At 33.4% G+C, this 16793-nt stretch overlaps 1 protein-coding gene across 1 annotated transcript in view; it reads left to right on the top strand.

The window, feature by feature from the left end:
- Positions 1-16793, top strand: part of LOC132720096 (uncharacterized) — a 50214-nt gene that overhangs the window by 25583 nt on the left and 7838 nt on the right. Inside the window, exons 13-14 of the mRNA XM_060704083.1 lie at positions 1989-2063; positions 16384-16437. Coding sequence (XP_060560066.1) covers positions 1989-2063; positions 16384-16437 — 129 coding nt within the window. The remainder of the gene's footprint in view (positions 1-1988; positions 2064-16383; positions 16438-16793) is intronic.

Raw genomic sequence — 16793 nt, 5'->3', positions numbered from 1 at the left:
TCGGTAACCTACAGACAGTTGCGCAGTTCATTATATGTATACGGAGATAAGAAAACATTGTCTTTCCATTTGAGGAAAATGTAAATATAAATGTTTTGCAACAAAGCAAGTAATCTTAAATTGGTCCTGAAGTGTTAAGCTGATGAATGTGGATGTTTTTTCATATACTTTTACTTTAATTGACGACTCGCAAAGTTAATCGTGTCACTCACTCTGCAGTAAATCATGCGTCACATTTAAAGTTCTAAAAGACTCGGTTGCTTTGCAGCTGAATAAAACAGAGTATTGCAAATATAGCAAAAAAGCATGTTTATTACTGTCAACAATGAAATATAAATAACTACTTGACTGTTTTATATAAAATGGAACAGTCTAACAAAGCCAAATGTAAATGATTATTCCCGTCTTAAATAAGAATACCCCATTTAGTTTTGGCATAAAACTATTATTTTATAAAAAACACTGAAGAAAAGAAATTAATGGTATGCAGCTTTACGCCACGGTTGTTGACATGTGACTAGCAGAATTGTAAAATGAACAGAGAAATTTGATTACAAAAATTGCACATATTCCTAGTTTAAAACATGAATTAAAATAAAGTTTCTTTGCAAATGGGAAACACGACTTATGTTTTATTACATGCAGTAACGTTTCACAACAAATTAAATTATTTATGCAAAGAAAAGTAAACCTCACTATAAGTTTTTATCACATACACCATTATTTCCGCTGGTAAACATCCGCTATTGTCACTTTGTTAAATATTAACTTTTTTGAGATATTTGAGGCTCAAAAGCAAGACACGGAAATATCATACTTAGTTTATTTGACGTAATGCATGCACATGGTTTTTGGAAAAATCAGTTTCTGCTTTGTTCAAACCCTTATACGTTTATATCGACATTTCGTTTTCTCGATCTTTTTTGGACGGTTCCGACGATTTAGAGATAACGAAAATCACTGTATTATTATTGTGACATACCTGATGTGGTTCGCTCGTGTTAAATATCCAATGATTAACACTTGATAACTTTACCCAAAATCAAATTTATCGAAGAATTTTGTTAAATAATATTATATAAATGAATGGTAGCAGTTAATTATTTTAATCTAAGATTGTCCGTCCACTCCGTTATCGCTAATGCCTCGTTATGACCACTCCACATCGCTGATCGCTGCGCCTGTTATCTTTGGGACTTTTAAAGGGAATTAATGTATTTGGTGAAATAATCATTTTAAGATGATATATTGAGATAATAATGGAACAATTTAGCAACTATCAAATGTTCATTTACACATTTTAAACGAATTAAGCAAAAAATTGTGAAGAACCAACAAAATATCGTAAATCGTATTGTTATGTAGTGAATCTTTTTAATTCTTTATTGTAATCAGCATGGTGTACTTGTGATACAACATAAGAACATCAAGGATCAAATGCTTGACTAGCTTTAAAAGAGCTTATTATACTTCCGCACAAATTATCATCTAATCCAGGAACAGAATGCATTAATGCCACTTGATATAAGCCTTTTCCGGAAAAAAAGGTTTTTTTATGTTTTTGTCTCTTCTTTATTTTGAGAAAAAAATGAAAAATTTCAAGGCAAAAGTGTATCTTGCATATTATGAACAGAACAGAACAGAACAGAAGGTTTATTTAGTCGTATGCATGGTACAGCATATAGACATATACAAAAATATATACATACATGTACATGGCAATAATATTCTTATATAAATACAAATTTTACCATATCATATTTACGAGAGTGTTGTATTTTAAACACGGTTAAGTAACTCTTGCCGTTTGTTAAATGCCTTTAACAAATATAATGCGATGTTATTAAGTAAACGTTTGTTCTCTGTTTTCATAAGTTCAACAAATTTCATCATACTAGGTCTCTGCCTATAATATTTTGGATTATGATGTGACCATTATGTACAATAATGTACTGGTAACTCCTGATTTGTTGTTGATACTTTTGCAGACTTAAAAGGAGATATGGACGGAAAGACCCACAAAGGAATGGCAGAAGTGTTCGAAATGCCCGAAGCAGACAGTGGTAAGACTTAAAAAGCATTATTTTGGTATAAGTATGGTTTTGTAGAAGCGATTATATAAGCTTTCTTTTTCAAATCTTTATGACAGCTATATACCATCAACTAAATGGAACCTTACAACATATCATTTTACGAGATAAGAATACTACTAACAGTAAATCCGTGTATTAGTGTAATTTTAAATTAATAAATAAAAATATATGTGTTTATTTTTTGAGATACTAGTAATTATGTTGGATTACGGGTATAAATCGAACAATGTAGCAGCTATGGAATTGTTAAATTTTGCATTAAGAAAGCGTCAGTTGTTAACAACCGATAACATTTAAAATCTTTAAAAACTGCTTATTACAATTATGAAAAAAATGTATACTTCTTTATGATATCCAATGCAAGAACATAATGCATGAATGCCACTAGCCAATATTTATTTATGAAGACAGTTTGTTCTATATCAATTTTGTTTCTCGAGAAATGATTTTTGGAAAATAAGAAGGCAAAAGGTTATCTTGCACATCGTGATGTAAACATTACATAGTAAGCACAAGTTAAAACACTGATATTAAATATAGATGGCATTCGTATTGTTACTAATGTACTGAAAATTCCATACATTCGACAACAAATTGCTACGAAATTTACCTGATTTGTAGTTGATACTTTTGCAGAATTTAAGGAAATTTGAAAGAAAGGGCACGCAAAGAAGTGACAGAAAGGCTTGCATTGCGTCAAAAATACAGCGGTAAAAATTAAGAAGCATTCTTATGCTTAAGACTGGTGTTGTAGGAACGATTATGTTTACTAAGCTTCTTAGTTCTTATCTTTGACAGCTACAGTCAACTAAAGGGAACCTTTCAACTTTTCATTTTCAAGTAGTAAAGACTCGTATTTAAATAAATAAATAGAAACTTATGTTATCATTTTTTAAGATACTTGTTATTATGATGGGTAACGAGAATAAATCGAACAATCTAGCAGCTATGGATGTGTTAAATTTGAATTAAGAAGGAGTCAGATGATTACAACCGATAACATTTATAAGTGTATTTACCCTTAAGGAATAAAACTTTTACACTGAAGATAGATAGGTCAACAATAACTGAAATAAAAAATTATTGACAAGGGTATATCAACAAATAATTAATTGCAACATTAAAAACAATTCCCATAGCACGTTATAACTCGACATATTCATTGGATGTTATGTTAATTAAAGTACGATTAAGTATTGAAAAATTTGTTTACGATAAAGTTTCGACAGAAATTACTATCATCAATATGTTCTGTCATATATCGCTCACATTAAACCACTCTAAGTTTGAGGGATATAGCTTTTCTTAAATAAATGTTGGTATGTGTATCAATTTGTTTGTTAGTTAATTAACATTGATTGTTATCTTTACGTTCTCTTCTTTTTATCACATTAATTTACTCGATTCAATTATCATTACGTACAGATATTTATAAGTTACACTGAAATGAAGTTATAAAATTATATTGTGTTACTTGATGACAAAGTGCTATATAACATAAGGTAAATGATTAGTTTATGATTCCGATTTAACCAGAAAAGCTGCAATCACGTAAAGATTTTAATATTGCGCGTTGCAAATCAAGTGAGGATTTTAAACATCTGCTACAACAGAACCAATGATGGATGATCACCAAACTTTGTCTGTAGAATTCTTAGGTAGTCTTTCGTCATTTTTGCTCATATTAATTTGATCGGCCCCTTTTAGTTGTGTCTTGAGCTAAAAATATAAAATCCTTTAGACATTTTCTTCTACAGAACTATAGATAGATGATCACCAAACTTTGTCAGTAGCATCCTTAGGTAGTCTGTTATCAAGTCTACTTATATATATTTGATTAACCCTCTTTTAGGTGATGCTCAAGCTTAAAATAGAAATACATTTAAACGTCTGCTTCTACAGAACTAATTGATGGATGATCACCAAACTTTGTCTGTAGCATACTTAGGTAGTCTGTTATCAAGTTTGCTCATATTAATTTGATTGGCCTCTTTTACGGGCTGCTAAAGCTAAAAATAGAAACACAATTTAACGTCTCCTTCTACAGAACTAATTAATGGATGATCACAAAATTTTGTCTCTAGTATTCTTAGAAAGTCTTTTATCAAGTTTGCTCATATTAATTTGATTTGCCCCTTTTAGGGACCGGTTAAGTTAAAAAAAATCTTTTGAACATCATTTTCTACTGAAATAATTGATGGATGATCATCAAACTTGTATCATTCTTAGGTAGTCTTTTATCAAGTTTGTTCTTATATATTTAATTGGCCCGTTTTAGGGGCCGCTTAGACTTAAAACAGAAATACCTTTAAACATCTCCTTCTACAGAACTAATGGATAGATGATCACTTAATTTTGTCATATTGATTTGAATGGCCCCTTTAAGGGGCCCCTTAAGCTTAAAATACACACACCTTTGAATATCATCTACTGAAATAATTGATGGATGATCACCAAACTTTGTCTGTAACATTCTTAGGTAACTTTTATCATGTTTGCTCATATTAAATTGACTTGCCCCTTTAAGCATGGCATTTCTTGAAGTTATAGTTAAAGCTATTCTATGCTCAAATTTAATGTTATTAAATATTGACATTGCATGCACAATTTCTTTATAAATATAAGATAATCATGTTTTGACTTCACACGAAATATATACGTTATGTTTTAAACTTTTCATACTATAGGTGGTCATTTTATGAATATATAATGTCATTAAAATAAACTTACTTTTTTATAGGAAAGACCACTTTACTTGGCCTATAATAGTTTTTTTCATTCTTTTATTTAACGTACACATATTCAGTAAGAATTTCATAGATTTGAATAAATTTCTATGATAAAAATAGATAACTCAACGATGAACATAGTATATATTTTATCATGAAAGGGAATCAACTCATGTTGGAATGAAAAAATAATCTATTTCTGGTACTGCTAGGTAACAATAAAATAATGTGTAAATATCTTACAGCTCTAGAATTGGGACACCATATTGCATCAATATAGGGTCAATGATAGGTCATTGGATAGAATTTTCCCTAGGAAATTAAATTAGGCCTAAAGAAAGATTAAATTTGTTACATGTACCTTACTAACAATGATTGTTTGTACGATCAGATTTTTTTAAATTAAATTAAAAATTGTTGTATTTTTTATTTTTTGTTAAACTGGATTCAAACTTGGAGAAAGCACATTTCAATAAATTTTGAGACATACTGTTGAACCTGAGTTGCATGTCCATAATTGAATGTTGACATCAGTTGAGCTGTTTTTGATATTTTTGTGACCCACTTGAGTGGCGGGCATTTAGATTTACCCTTGTCGTTCGTTCTCTTTTGTGTTGCACGTAACTCAAAAAGTATTCAACTGAATACTTATGATATTATAATTTAATATTGTTTGACCTAGTTTCTTGTTTTTGATGTACCTACTTGAAATTTGGACAAGAGGTTTAATTTCTGATCCTGAATTGAATTTTGATATACACTGGCCTACACTGGATATTTTTGATATCGCTTGACTTACTTTTTTGTCTTTTATGTACAGACTTGAAATTTGGACCAGGGGTGTAATCTGTGTAATTTTTTATGTGTAATTCAATTTTGATATCCACTGACCTAATTTTGATATTTTTATAGGTATTATTGACACAATTTGACCTACTGCCTTCTTTTTTGACATTCAGATTTTAAATTTCGATCAGGGGTGAAAATTCTGATGCCCACTCGAATTTTGATATAAACTGACCTACTTTTGATATTTCTTTATCACAAGACCTACTTTCTTGATTTGTTGATGACTTGAAATTTTGACCATGGGCGTAATTTTAATGCCATATTGAATTTTGATATCAGCTGATTTACTTTTGATTTTATTGATATCAGTTGACCTACCTGCTTGATTTGAGAAATACAGAAGTGGAAATAGGACCAAGTGTGCAATTTCTGATGTTAAATCAAAGTTTGATAAAATCTGATCTACGTTTGATATCACTTTACCTGCTTCCTTGTTTTATGACAGACATACTTTAAAAAAAACGATCAGTGTTATAAAAGTATATAACTAGAGGGGCAGGTTAAAGTTGAGCTGGACGTGCCTATCGGCAAGTTCATTTTAAAAATAATTTCTAACACTGAAAAGTTATATGAACTGATTTTTTCACCTACTATAATAAACTAAAAATTGAAAACGATATTACGACCATAAATTGAAACCAGTTTTTATTTCATAAGCATGTAAACAATAATAAGTGTTATCAATAATGTATCATTTGGTATATAAACTTTAACCAAGGAAGTCGTTGTTGAAATAGAGACAATATAGAACTCCTAAAGAGTCCTTTAAACGGCAAAAATGACTATTTGGACACGGACGTCAGTCGATCACAATTGGTAGCTCGAGCCTTGGATTTCGAACTTGGGTGATAATGCGCAATATCTGTTATGGGTAGCGATCTTGATCAGCTTCCAGCTGTTGCTTACTTTAACAACACTAATTCTTGTGATAATTCATGTGATGCATCGAAAAACTGAGACTTGTGATAAACTTAAACCTTAAATTTATTCATTTAATAAACACATTTATCATTCCTCTTTCAATCGCAATTATATTTTATACAAGAACAACTTATGTCAACAATACATCGCTATTATTGTGTTTACATAACAGTCACTTTCTCTCTTAGACTTGATTACATTTACCAAATTCACAAATTCAGACATATAAGGCAGGTAAACTTAAATAACCTTTCAGTACTGTCAGTAAGCCTTGCAAAACAGCTACTATTAATCAATAAAATTATCAGCTTAAAATTACTTTAAATATTACTTATCAAAATAGTTATTTCACGTAAAGACTTGTAGAAAATATTCACCAAAATAGGTTAAAGTACCTTAAAGATTGTTGTTTCTCGAATGAAATTTATACTGTATTTAGCAAGTTGTTTGCGTGTGTGTCCTCGAAAATGAGCTCACAGCAGTTTATATACTACCCAGACTTCAGACAAACAAGTGTGGAAGTTCATATTTCACAACTTGTGAAGTTTGCCAACTTCAAATAAAATCATGTGAACCCAGCTTCACATTAAATAATGTGGAACTGTGAAGCTTACAGTCACTGGAAACAAATGAGAATTTCAATATTAAAATTACCAATATATTAATAATCATTAGTCTTATTTAATACAAAAATATAATTAATACAAAAGACTATAACCTCAAATTTCCTTTTAAGGGGGTTAACAGTTTTAAATTGTTGATAAAAGTTGCTTGACATCTCTGCATTGACTAGTAAACAATAAAAGGAAGCTGCAGTTGCTAAGCAACTACCCACAATGCAATGCAACGGGATGTATACAAGCATGGCTGCTTAAACCAGGAAGTAAATTATATTATCCTGCATTTACAAGTACTACATGCACACAATAAACTGATTTAAGTTAAATACCAAGCAATTATAATATAAAATTGTTATCCACCATGATATAAACACATTAGACAAGAAACAAAAATATATTAAAGCTTTAAAGTTATGTTCTATATATCTCTATTAAAGTTACTATTGACCAGGGTATTACATAACCCCGCTCTTACACTGTCAAAGTTCCATCTGACATAAACTATTACAAAAATAATTCACCTGTCAATATTATTTCATCTTTATTACTATAGTTATGATAAAGCATGTGTAGAATCACCTTAAACATGAAAATGCGTGAGCACTTTAAAATATTTAGAAATTGAACAACATTATTCGATTTCGAGCATACACTCATTTCTCAACATAAGTTTTGCTTAAACACATTCCAATATTTCAACAAAAGCACAAAATTAATAAATAATATATTGTTCATTTCACTAATTTATAAAACACTTCAATTAAATGTCAATGTCTGTATCACATCATAAATACTCAAAATAAACTTTGCACAACAGTCTCTTCTTATCTTAGATATCTAATAAATTCTGGATAATATAAATAAATGTCACAGTTCAATCATCAATTTCACTATTTAAAGCATTGTCATTTCACATCACTTTTCACATAAATATCACAGCGCGTATCTAATATTTAAACGTTCATCACAATAATTTTAACCTCTGTATAAATAAAAATTTATGTCTTAATGTTCCTCTATTCATCTTCTCGATGTATTACGCGATATGTATTAAATGCTTCATTTTTTTCCTTTTATTCATTTCACTTTAAATAATTTTAAGAGTTCTTATTAAATTTCCAATGAGATTAACCGATTTATGTTGAACCAGAATTGCCTCAGTTCCTGTTATTTGTTCTCTGTTTTTTTTAATTATAAATCAGTTGTGTTGTAATGTCAATTTTATTTCTTCTTTACTATTTACTATTTATGCACTTTTTTGTTTGGGCTGTCTAAATTTTCCTTGCCCCTATTATACGAATCTTTCTTTTTGAGTCCATCGGCAATGCATGACACTGATTTCTCCAATTTAGACAGTGCATCAACTACTTGAGAGATTTTTCTGTCCTGATTCCTGACTGCCTTGCTGTTCCAATCTATTGCGGCTGTAATTTTCCCAAGGACTGCTAATAATGTCCTTTTTTCTGGATCCTCGTCTCTACGTGGCCTCTTTGGCTTTGGCTCTTGCACAAGTTCAGTTTGTACACACTTTGTACTAACAGACATGGCTGAGACTTGGTTTTGTTGTAAGTTGATAGAATCTCTAACCATCTAGCTACTTTACCATTTGGCTCTTTTAGACGAAACCACCAAACTAAAGCTTGGTGGTCACTTCTGACCATGAAGCGCCTGCCTAGAACTTACTAGCGGAAGTATTGGATGAAAAAGACCACAGCCAAAAGCTCTTTCTCGGATAATTTCTTTCGGCTTTGTTTAAAATCACCCTTAGGATATGTTGCCTGCTTTTTAAATTTGTCTTTTGACGTCTTATCTGTGATACGCAGGCTTCATAACCTCTGATCCCCTTTCAAAATTCCATTTTATTTAGTTCCGCCCATTGTTTTCTCGTTTAGGGCACACGCATTTTATTACTTGGGGACCATACGCCGCTTTTCATGGAATGGCACGGAAGTGTCACATTGAAGGTTCCATGATAACCGCCGTATGAACACATCTGCGGATGTTTCTAAATTCAAAATTTTACCATTTCATGTTTAAATGTTGAATTCTGCTTAAGCCGGTGCTAGGGGGCGTGGACGGTAACTTGCACTTTCCAGTACCGTCCATGAACAGGCTCAATCAAACCGAGCCTGCAACATTTTCAATTTTGCCGTGTTGGGCTTTCTTTAGGGATTCAGTATTTATCTATTGCATAAGCGATAACTCTTTCTCGGCCATCTTTATCTGGCTGCAAACTGCCCCGATACCAACCCCGAAGCGTCTACATCAAGAAGAAATCCGCTTTATTTATTGGGTACCCCATGATATCTGGACTTATCAAGGTCCTTATGGTCCTTAAAGGCAGATTCGCACACTTCTGACCACACAAAAGGCTGATCTTTCTTTGTAAATGCTACTAATATGTCTCGCACGTTTTGCAAAATTTTGAACAAATCTTCGATAGTATGAACCCGTAGCCACAAACTGTTTCACATGCTTAGCTGTCTGCGGTCGAGGCCATTGAACTATTTTGGCTATGCTGGTTGGATCCGGCCTAACACCGTATTTTGAAACAATGTGTCCCAAGAAAAAAGCTTCTGTCTGGATGAGACTACATTTTGCTGGCTCCAGTTTGGATGAGACTACATTTTGCTGGCTCCAGTTTCAGGACCTTATCTACGCGCTGCATATGCTCTGTAAAATTCGACCCATATACAATAATATCGTCAATTTATATGAGACAGGTTACCCACTGTAGATCTTTAAGGGCTATTTCAATAGTACGTTGGAAGGTACTGGCTCCGTTGAGTCCGAATTGCATCCGCGTCATTTCAAAGTGCCCAAACTTACTTACGAAAGCCATTTTAGCAATGTCCTTCTCCTTTTATGGAACTTGAAAATACCCGCTTGTAAGGTCAAAACTGCTGAAATATTTTTCATCAGCTACTGCATCTAACCAGTCTTGAACTCTTGGTAATGGATATCCATCTGGCTTTACAAGGGCATTTACGCGGCGATAATCAACGCATGGCCTGATCGCACCAGATTCCTTTCGGACAAGCACAATTGGCGAAGCCCAGGCCGATGTGCTCTCCCTTATAACTCCCATGTTTAACATGCTCTCAATTGCCTTTTTCTCTTCCTCAGCATGGGCCAAGGGGACACGTCTGGGTCTTTGTTTGATGGGGGGTGCATCTCCAGTGTTTATTTCATGCTCAGTGATATTCGTGAGGCCAATGTCCCATTCGCTCTTAGAAAAGGAGTCTTGATATTTCACTAAGAGACCAGCAATATAACCCTTCTTTTCATGGCTTAGATTTTCCGAACTATCCTTGAATAATTTCTTTAAATGGTCTGGAACATCTTCTTCTGAGGCTCTAGCAAGTGTGTCTTGAAGGTAAGTAAGAATATTGCTTTCTGCAACTTGGCGTACAGACTCGGGGTTTTCATCTTCTCCAGTATATTCTTTGTCTTGAATGACACTTACTTTACTTTCTGTTCTATCTGCATATCCTATTTCAGCAACTGTTTCAGCAAGGCTAGGATTCATCAGTGTGACCTTGCATATTGCAGAATGGTAAATATTAATTAAAGTGAAGGACATCATCAGGTGGTAGGTCTCTTTAAAAGGTTTGGTTGGCTCAACAAGGAAGTCTACTTTCCCATCGTCATCGTCATCTTCTATGCGCTTAACGTAGACATCTACCACTGCCTCAGACTGAGCAGGAACACAGAAGTCATCAGCCACTACTACATTCCTTTGCTTTTGGTATCTTCCTATCTGTAAACAAGGAATTTCATGACCATCTAGAAGTATTTTCCCCTTACTCAGAAGAATGTCAGCAGGTCCCTTTTTACCACCCATAAGAACATCATATCCCAATAGAGCATCATCCTCTATCTCCGCCACTATGGCTTCACAGACAACCTCGTGGGAATCTTACTTTAAGGCAAACTCAGCCTTACCCAGTTCCTTTATGGGCTTACCGCCGGTCCTTTAAGGCACCCCGCCTTATTCAGCCTAGGACGAGCGCTTTCTTCAATCTTATGAAAACCCCTGGTAGAAATGATAGTTCTAGAAGCCCCTGTACCAATGGTAAAAATCACAGGTACATTTTAAACCTTGCCTTTCACTTAGACCCCACTTGACAGTCCTCTTTCCTTTTCTACCGCAGCAAGAACTTCTACTGGTCCCCTTTCTTCCCTGTCTACCGCAGCCTCCTTAACATCATATGCACAGTTCCCTTGACCTTGGCCCTCACTCTTTAATGGGACCTCCCTCTGGCCGCGAGAGCTGGTACCCTGAAGTTTAAAGCTTCAGCCAATAATTTATTTTGTTGTTTGTCTTGATACACTCTGGCCAGTTTGTGCTGAATTTTTATCTCTGTTGATCCTATTCTTTGGGCACTCTCTAGCAAAATGGCATGTTTCATGACAATTATAACATTCTCTGTTTCTGCCGAGACTTCGGTTATTGGTTATAATATGCTTTTTTTGCTCTCAAGCTGGTCTAATCTTTCAAGAAGATGCTGCATCGGAACTGTCTGGGTGTCTCTTTCGTTCTTATGTACCCCTTTATTGTTGTTAAAATTATTTTGCTGTCTTCTCCCTTGGCTTGAATTCGCCCAACTTGTTCATTGAACGCCGCCTTTCCTTGTTGATCTTGATTTTCATATTTTGACCTAAGTTTCTCTTCGTAGCTTTCAATTTCGTCACCTTAATTTTCATAGACGCATACTATTTGTCTCGCACTCCTCCTGTTTTTCTGGTCAAAATCACTCTTATGGGCATGTCGTGTTTGAATCATGTTTACTACATGAAATACTGCCCCATCTTTAGTGTAAGGGTCTTTATGGTATTCTACTTGAAATCTTATATCCTCGTCTAGTATGCCATCTAGAAAACGCCTTGTAAGATCTTCATTTCTTGTTCTTGTATCTCGGTAAACACGAGCCTTGTTATAAAGCTTGTTTCAGACGCAAATTCTTCAGCTGTCTCGTCATGTTTCTGCACTTATTGGCTAAACTTAGCTGCAAAGGACCTGGGTGTTTCGATAATACGGTATCTGTTGTTTATCTCAGAAACAATGGCATAATAATGATGCATTACATTTGGCTGCAACTGTGAGAAAAACAATTGTGCTGTCTGTCCCTCAATGCGTAGAAGAAGCTGGTCCAGCCTATTATCTATGCTCCACCTTGCGGCTTTTGCTTCAAATCGTGCGTGCCGCACTGCCTAGTCTTCTTTTCTCGTGAAAGGCGGAATCTTCCCCTTAACTTGACCTTGCCTTGATGACTGCTGTAAACTATTGTATGATGTTGAATCATTACTATTATTTGGTAAATACTGCGTTGACCTATCTGGAAATCCTTCAAGTGGGCTAGTTCTAAATGAATCACGTCTGTAACCTTCATCTTGATAAAGCAAGACTCTATTTTTACTATAGGATGTATTACTGTTGACATGATCACCATATGAAGTAAATGCCTGTCTTTCTGTTGCTATACTGCCTGTCCAATGATGTAGGGCATCCTGTTGGAGTATATTGGCTGAATGCATCATTAGCCGGCCTGTGTCTGTTATTCAAATCTTGGCTAGGATAGGTTTCTTTGTTTACAGTTGGCTGTCTCAAAAGTTGCAACTCTTTTAAACATCTTTTAATACACTAGCCATACTATTGACTACCTGACCAATTTCTGATAAAGAACTGTCTCCCTCCTCGTGCTTTCTTTGATTAAGGTGAATACTATTCACACCATCATGATCAATGTTGACATCGTGCTGAATGTCACTTTCATATGAAGTCGCCGGCACTTGATCTACTAAATTATGTGGGGTGACAGGACCGGTCACAGGGAAGCGAAACGTTATTTCTTCATCAACCTCCTGTGTAAACATCTCATCACCAGTAATTATTGGCCTATCGTGTGATGACATCTTGGACAAACGTTGGTTCGTATCGTTGGATTCAAGGAAGTTTGAATCCCACCGCTCCCACCATAAATTTAGTGTTACGCTATTTGGACACGGAAGTCAGTCGATCACAATTGGTAGCTCGAGCCTTGGATTCCGAACTTGGGTGATAATGGGCAATATCTGTTATGGGTATGGGTAGCGATCTTGATCTTCCAAAACACTAATTCTTGTGATAATTCATGTGATACATCGAAAAACTATGACTTGTGATAAACTTATAACTTCAATTCATTCATTTAATAAACACATATATCATTCCTCTTTCAACAGTCAATTGCAATTATATTTAATTAACTAATGTCAACAATACATCGCTATTATTGTGTTTACATAACAGTAACTTTCTCATTCAGACTTGATTACATTCAACAAAGTCACAAATTCAGACATATAAGGCAGGTAAATTTAAATAACCTTTCAGTACTGTCAATAAGCCTTGTAAAACTGCTATTTTTAATCAATAAAATTATCAGCTTAAAATTGCTTTAAATATTACTTATCAAAATAGTAGTTCCATGTAAAGACTTGTAGAAAATATTCACAAAAATAGGTTAAAGTACCTTAAAAATTGTTGTTTCTCGAATAAAATGTATACTGTATTTAGCAAGTTGTTCTGCGTGTGTGTCCTCGAAAATGAGCTCACAGCAGTTTATATACTACCCAGACTTCACACAAAAACGTGTGGAAGTTCATATTTCACAACTTGTGAAGTTGCCAACTTCAAATTAAATTATGTGAACCCAGCTTCACATAAAATAATGTTGAACTGTAAAGCTCACAGTCACTGGGAACAAATGATAATTTCAATATTTAAATTACCAATATATAAATAATTATTAGTCTTATTTAATGAAAATATAATTAATACAAAAGATTATAACCTCAAATTTCCTTTTAAGGAGGTTAACAGTTTTAAATTGTTGATAAAAGTTGCTTGACATCTCTGCATTGACTAGTAAACAATAAAAGGAGACTGCGAAATTAAGTATGAAGGTAAATTTTATTGATTTGCTGACACTGTCGATGCTTGTTACACAGACTAACTTAATTTAGGTGGATGGTTAAACGAGCCCTTTCAAATTCCTTTCGAAATGTCAATTACCTAGGTTCCGTTTCCTTCATCATTTATACTGGTGTAATTATATGTGTTATATGTATTTATGTCACATAACGCTATACCTTTTTCAGCAAAACAATAATAAACATACATCAGCTGAACTGTACAACACGTATTTGTGTATTTTACAGACAGTTTTGATATTTAGCAACATGTTTAATGCGTATTTAGGAGAGCCTGACTCCATATACAACGCTGAAGATGCATATAAAAAAAACCTTGTAAGTGGTAAGAATGTAAGGTGTGTTTTACGCTGCTGTTTGTTGTTACATAAGCTAATTTAATTCAGATCTATGGTTTAACGCGTCCGTAATACTTCCTTTCAAAATGACACTTACTTCGGTTCCGTTTTCTGGATCATTTATACTGGTATCATATATAAGGAAAAAGAAAGATTTGATTTTTTTACTGGATTATACTTATAAAACTTCACCGAAGCACCAGCAACGCAAACATATGAGACATCACCATATAAACTTTCTAAATTTAAGTCAAATAATCTTTACATATATATGCGCAATACAATAATAAATATGTATAAATATGTGTGTGTAACAGAAATTTATGACATTAAACAACATGTTTAATATGTATTAAAGAGAGTCCGGAGACCAGTTACAAAGCTGTAGATGCAACCGAAATTTATAAACCTTGTAAGTGATCTTATAATGTTAACTTTTAAATAAAAATGTCACAATGTGATAATAAAGTGTGTTTTAAGCTGTCGTTGTTTGTAACATAAGCTAATTAAACTCAAATCGATGGCAACCCGAGTCAATTCGAATTCCTTTCGAAATGTCACTTATTTTGGTTCCGTTTCCTGGATTATTTATAATTGTGTTATATGAGGAAACATGGTTGTTTTCTAAGGAAGAATTTGAATTTTTAAAGTTGACTTTAAAGTCATTTAATTCATCTTAGCATATAATTAATTCGTAAGGTTTGGTTATTTGCTAGTTTAGTTTTACTTGATACAATTTCTTATTTAGACGGTATCTTGAATGAGCATTCTTTTCATACCTGTATAATATCCACCTACGAAACAACAACACGAACATAATGAACATCACAGAGACATTTGCATTGGTCACTTAGCAGCTGCTGTTTATTTGTGATAGTGCTAATTTTCCTTATAACATTTTGCATATTTTGTTTGCAGCAAGTTGGTTGAGTTATTATGTCAAGACAAGGTAGCTTAAGACAACTTTACTTTTATGTGGCAAACTTATAATTTGAATTATTTTAATGCAGTCATAGATTGAACAATACCTTAATGCCAATGTCAATTGTTTTCTCTATTGAACAATTTTGTATTACGCACGTTAAGACACTTTGGATTAAGAAATGAATGAGTGGAAGTAAATTTTGGTATGGATATTATCTTATGCATGCATAATTTGTTTATAAGTAAGTCAAACACTGTATAATTACAAATCAAGGATGTCTTCCGAGTGGCTGCTTCACGGTTATCTGCAATAAGATTCTATTTGTTGAAAAGAGATTTAAATGCCTAATCTATTTTCAAACATGAAGATTCCTATGTTCATACGCAATAGTTTAGAAAAGTAATCAATGTTTTCCATTACTTCGGTTCCGTTTCCTGGATTATTTATAATAGTGTCAAATTAGGAAACATGGTCGTAATGTGCTTTATTAGTTTTAGAAGCTAAATTTCTAGATTTAATGGTATCGGCAATAAAAACTCCCTTTATATCTGTATAAATGTCACCAAAGCGACAACAACACAAACATATTGGACATCTCTGTCTTTTAAATAATCCAAATAATCGCAACAATTCGGAAATTATACATGTAATGCAATGATATTCAGGATAGTAACTTGATTTAACGATAAATTCAGTACGCTTTATATCTTTTGTTCTTTCATGTCAGTTAAGACTTGACAGTTCCAGCAAAACTTTTCATATGTTATGATCACCCAAAAACACATGCTGCATTTTTTCTAGATTTAAGTCCAGCAATGCTTTACCCATTTAAGCAAAACAACAATTATTATGCATACGTTGAACTGTACAAGAAGAATTTCTGTATCTAACAGACATTTGTGACATTTACCAACATTTTAATATATGTTTTAGGGAGCCTGGGGTCACGTCGCACAGCTGGAGATGCAACCGAAATAAACGAATCTCGTAAGTGATTTTAAAATGTTAACTTTAAAATAGGCATATTGGTATTAAGTACAAACGTTTGTTTTATTGATTTGCTGACACTGTCGTCGTTTGTTACATAAAGTATTTTTATTCTGATGGATGGTAAAACGAGTCATTTCAACATCCTCTAATTCTTTGGTTCCGTTTCCTGGACCATTCATATTGGTGTCATATTAGGAAACATGGTTATATCTAGAGAAGAGGTTTATTTTTTTAAAGTTAACCTCTTTGTCATTTACTACATCTTAGCAGGTATAAAAATAATGTGCAACGTTTCGTAGTTCGCTACTTTACTTTCACTAAGTAAAATTTCTACATAAGACGGTATCTTGATT

The sequence above is a fragment of the Ruditapes philippinarum genome, unplaced genomic scaffold, assembly GCF_026571515.1.
Source record: "Ruditapes philippinarum isolate M1 unplaced genomic scaffold, ASM2657151v2 ctg1627_1_1_1_1, whole genome shotgun sequence".
NCBI classification, from domain to species: domain Eukaryota; kingdom Metazoa; phylum Mollusca; class Bivalvia; order Venerida; family Veneridae; genus Ruditapes; species Ruditapes philippinarum.
The sequence above is the reverse complement of the archived record's forward strand: the minus strand, read 5'-3'. Positions and strand labels throughout refer to the sequence as shown.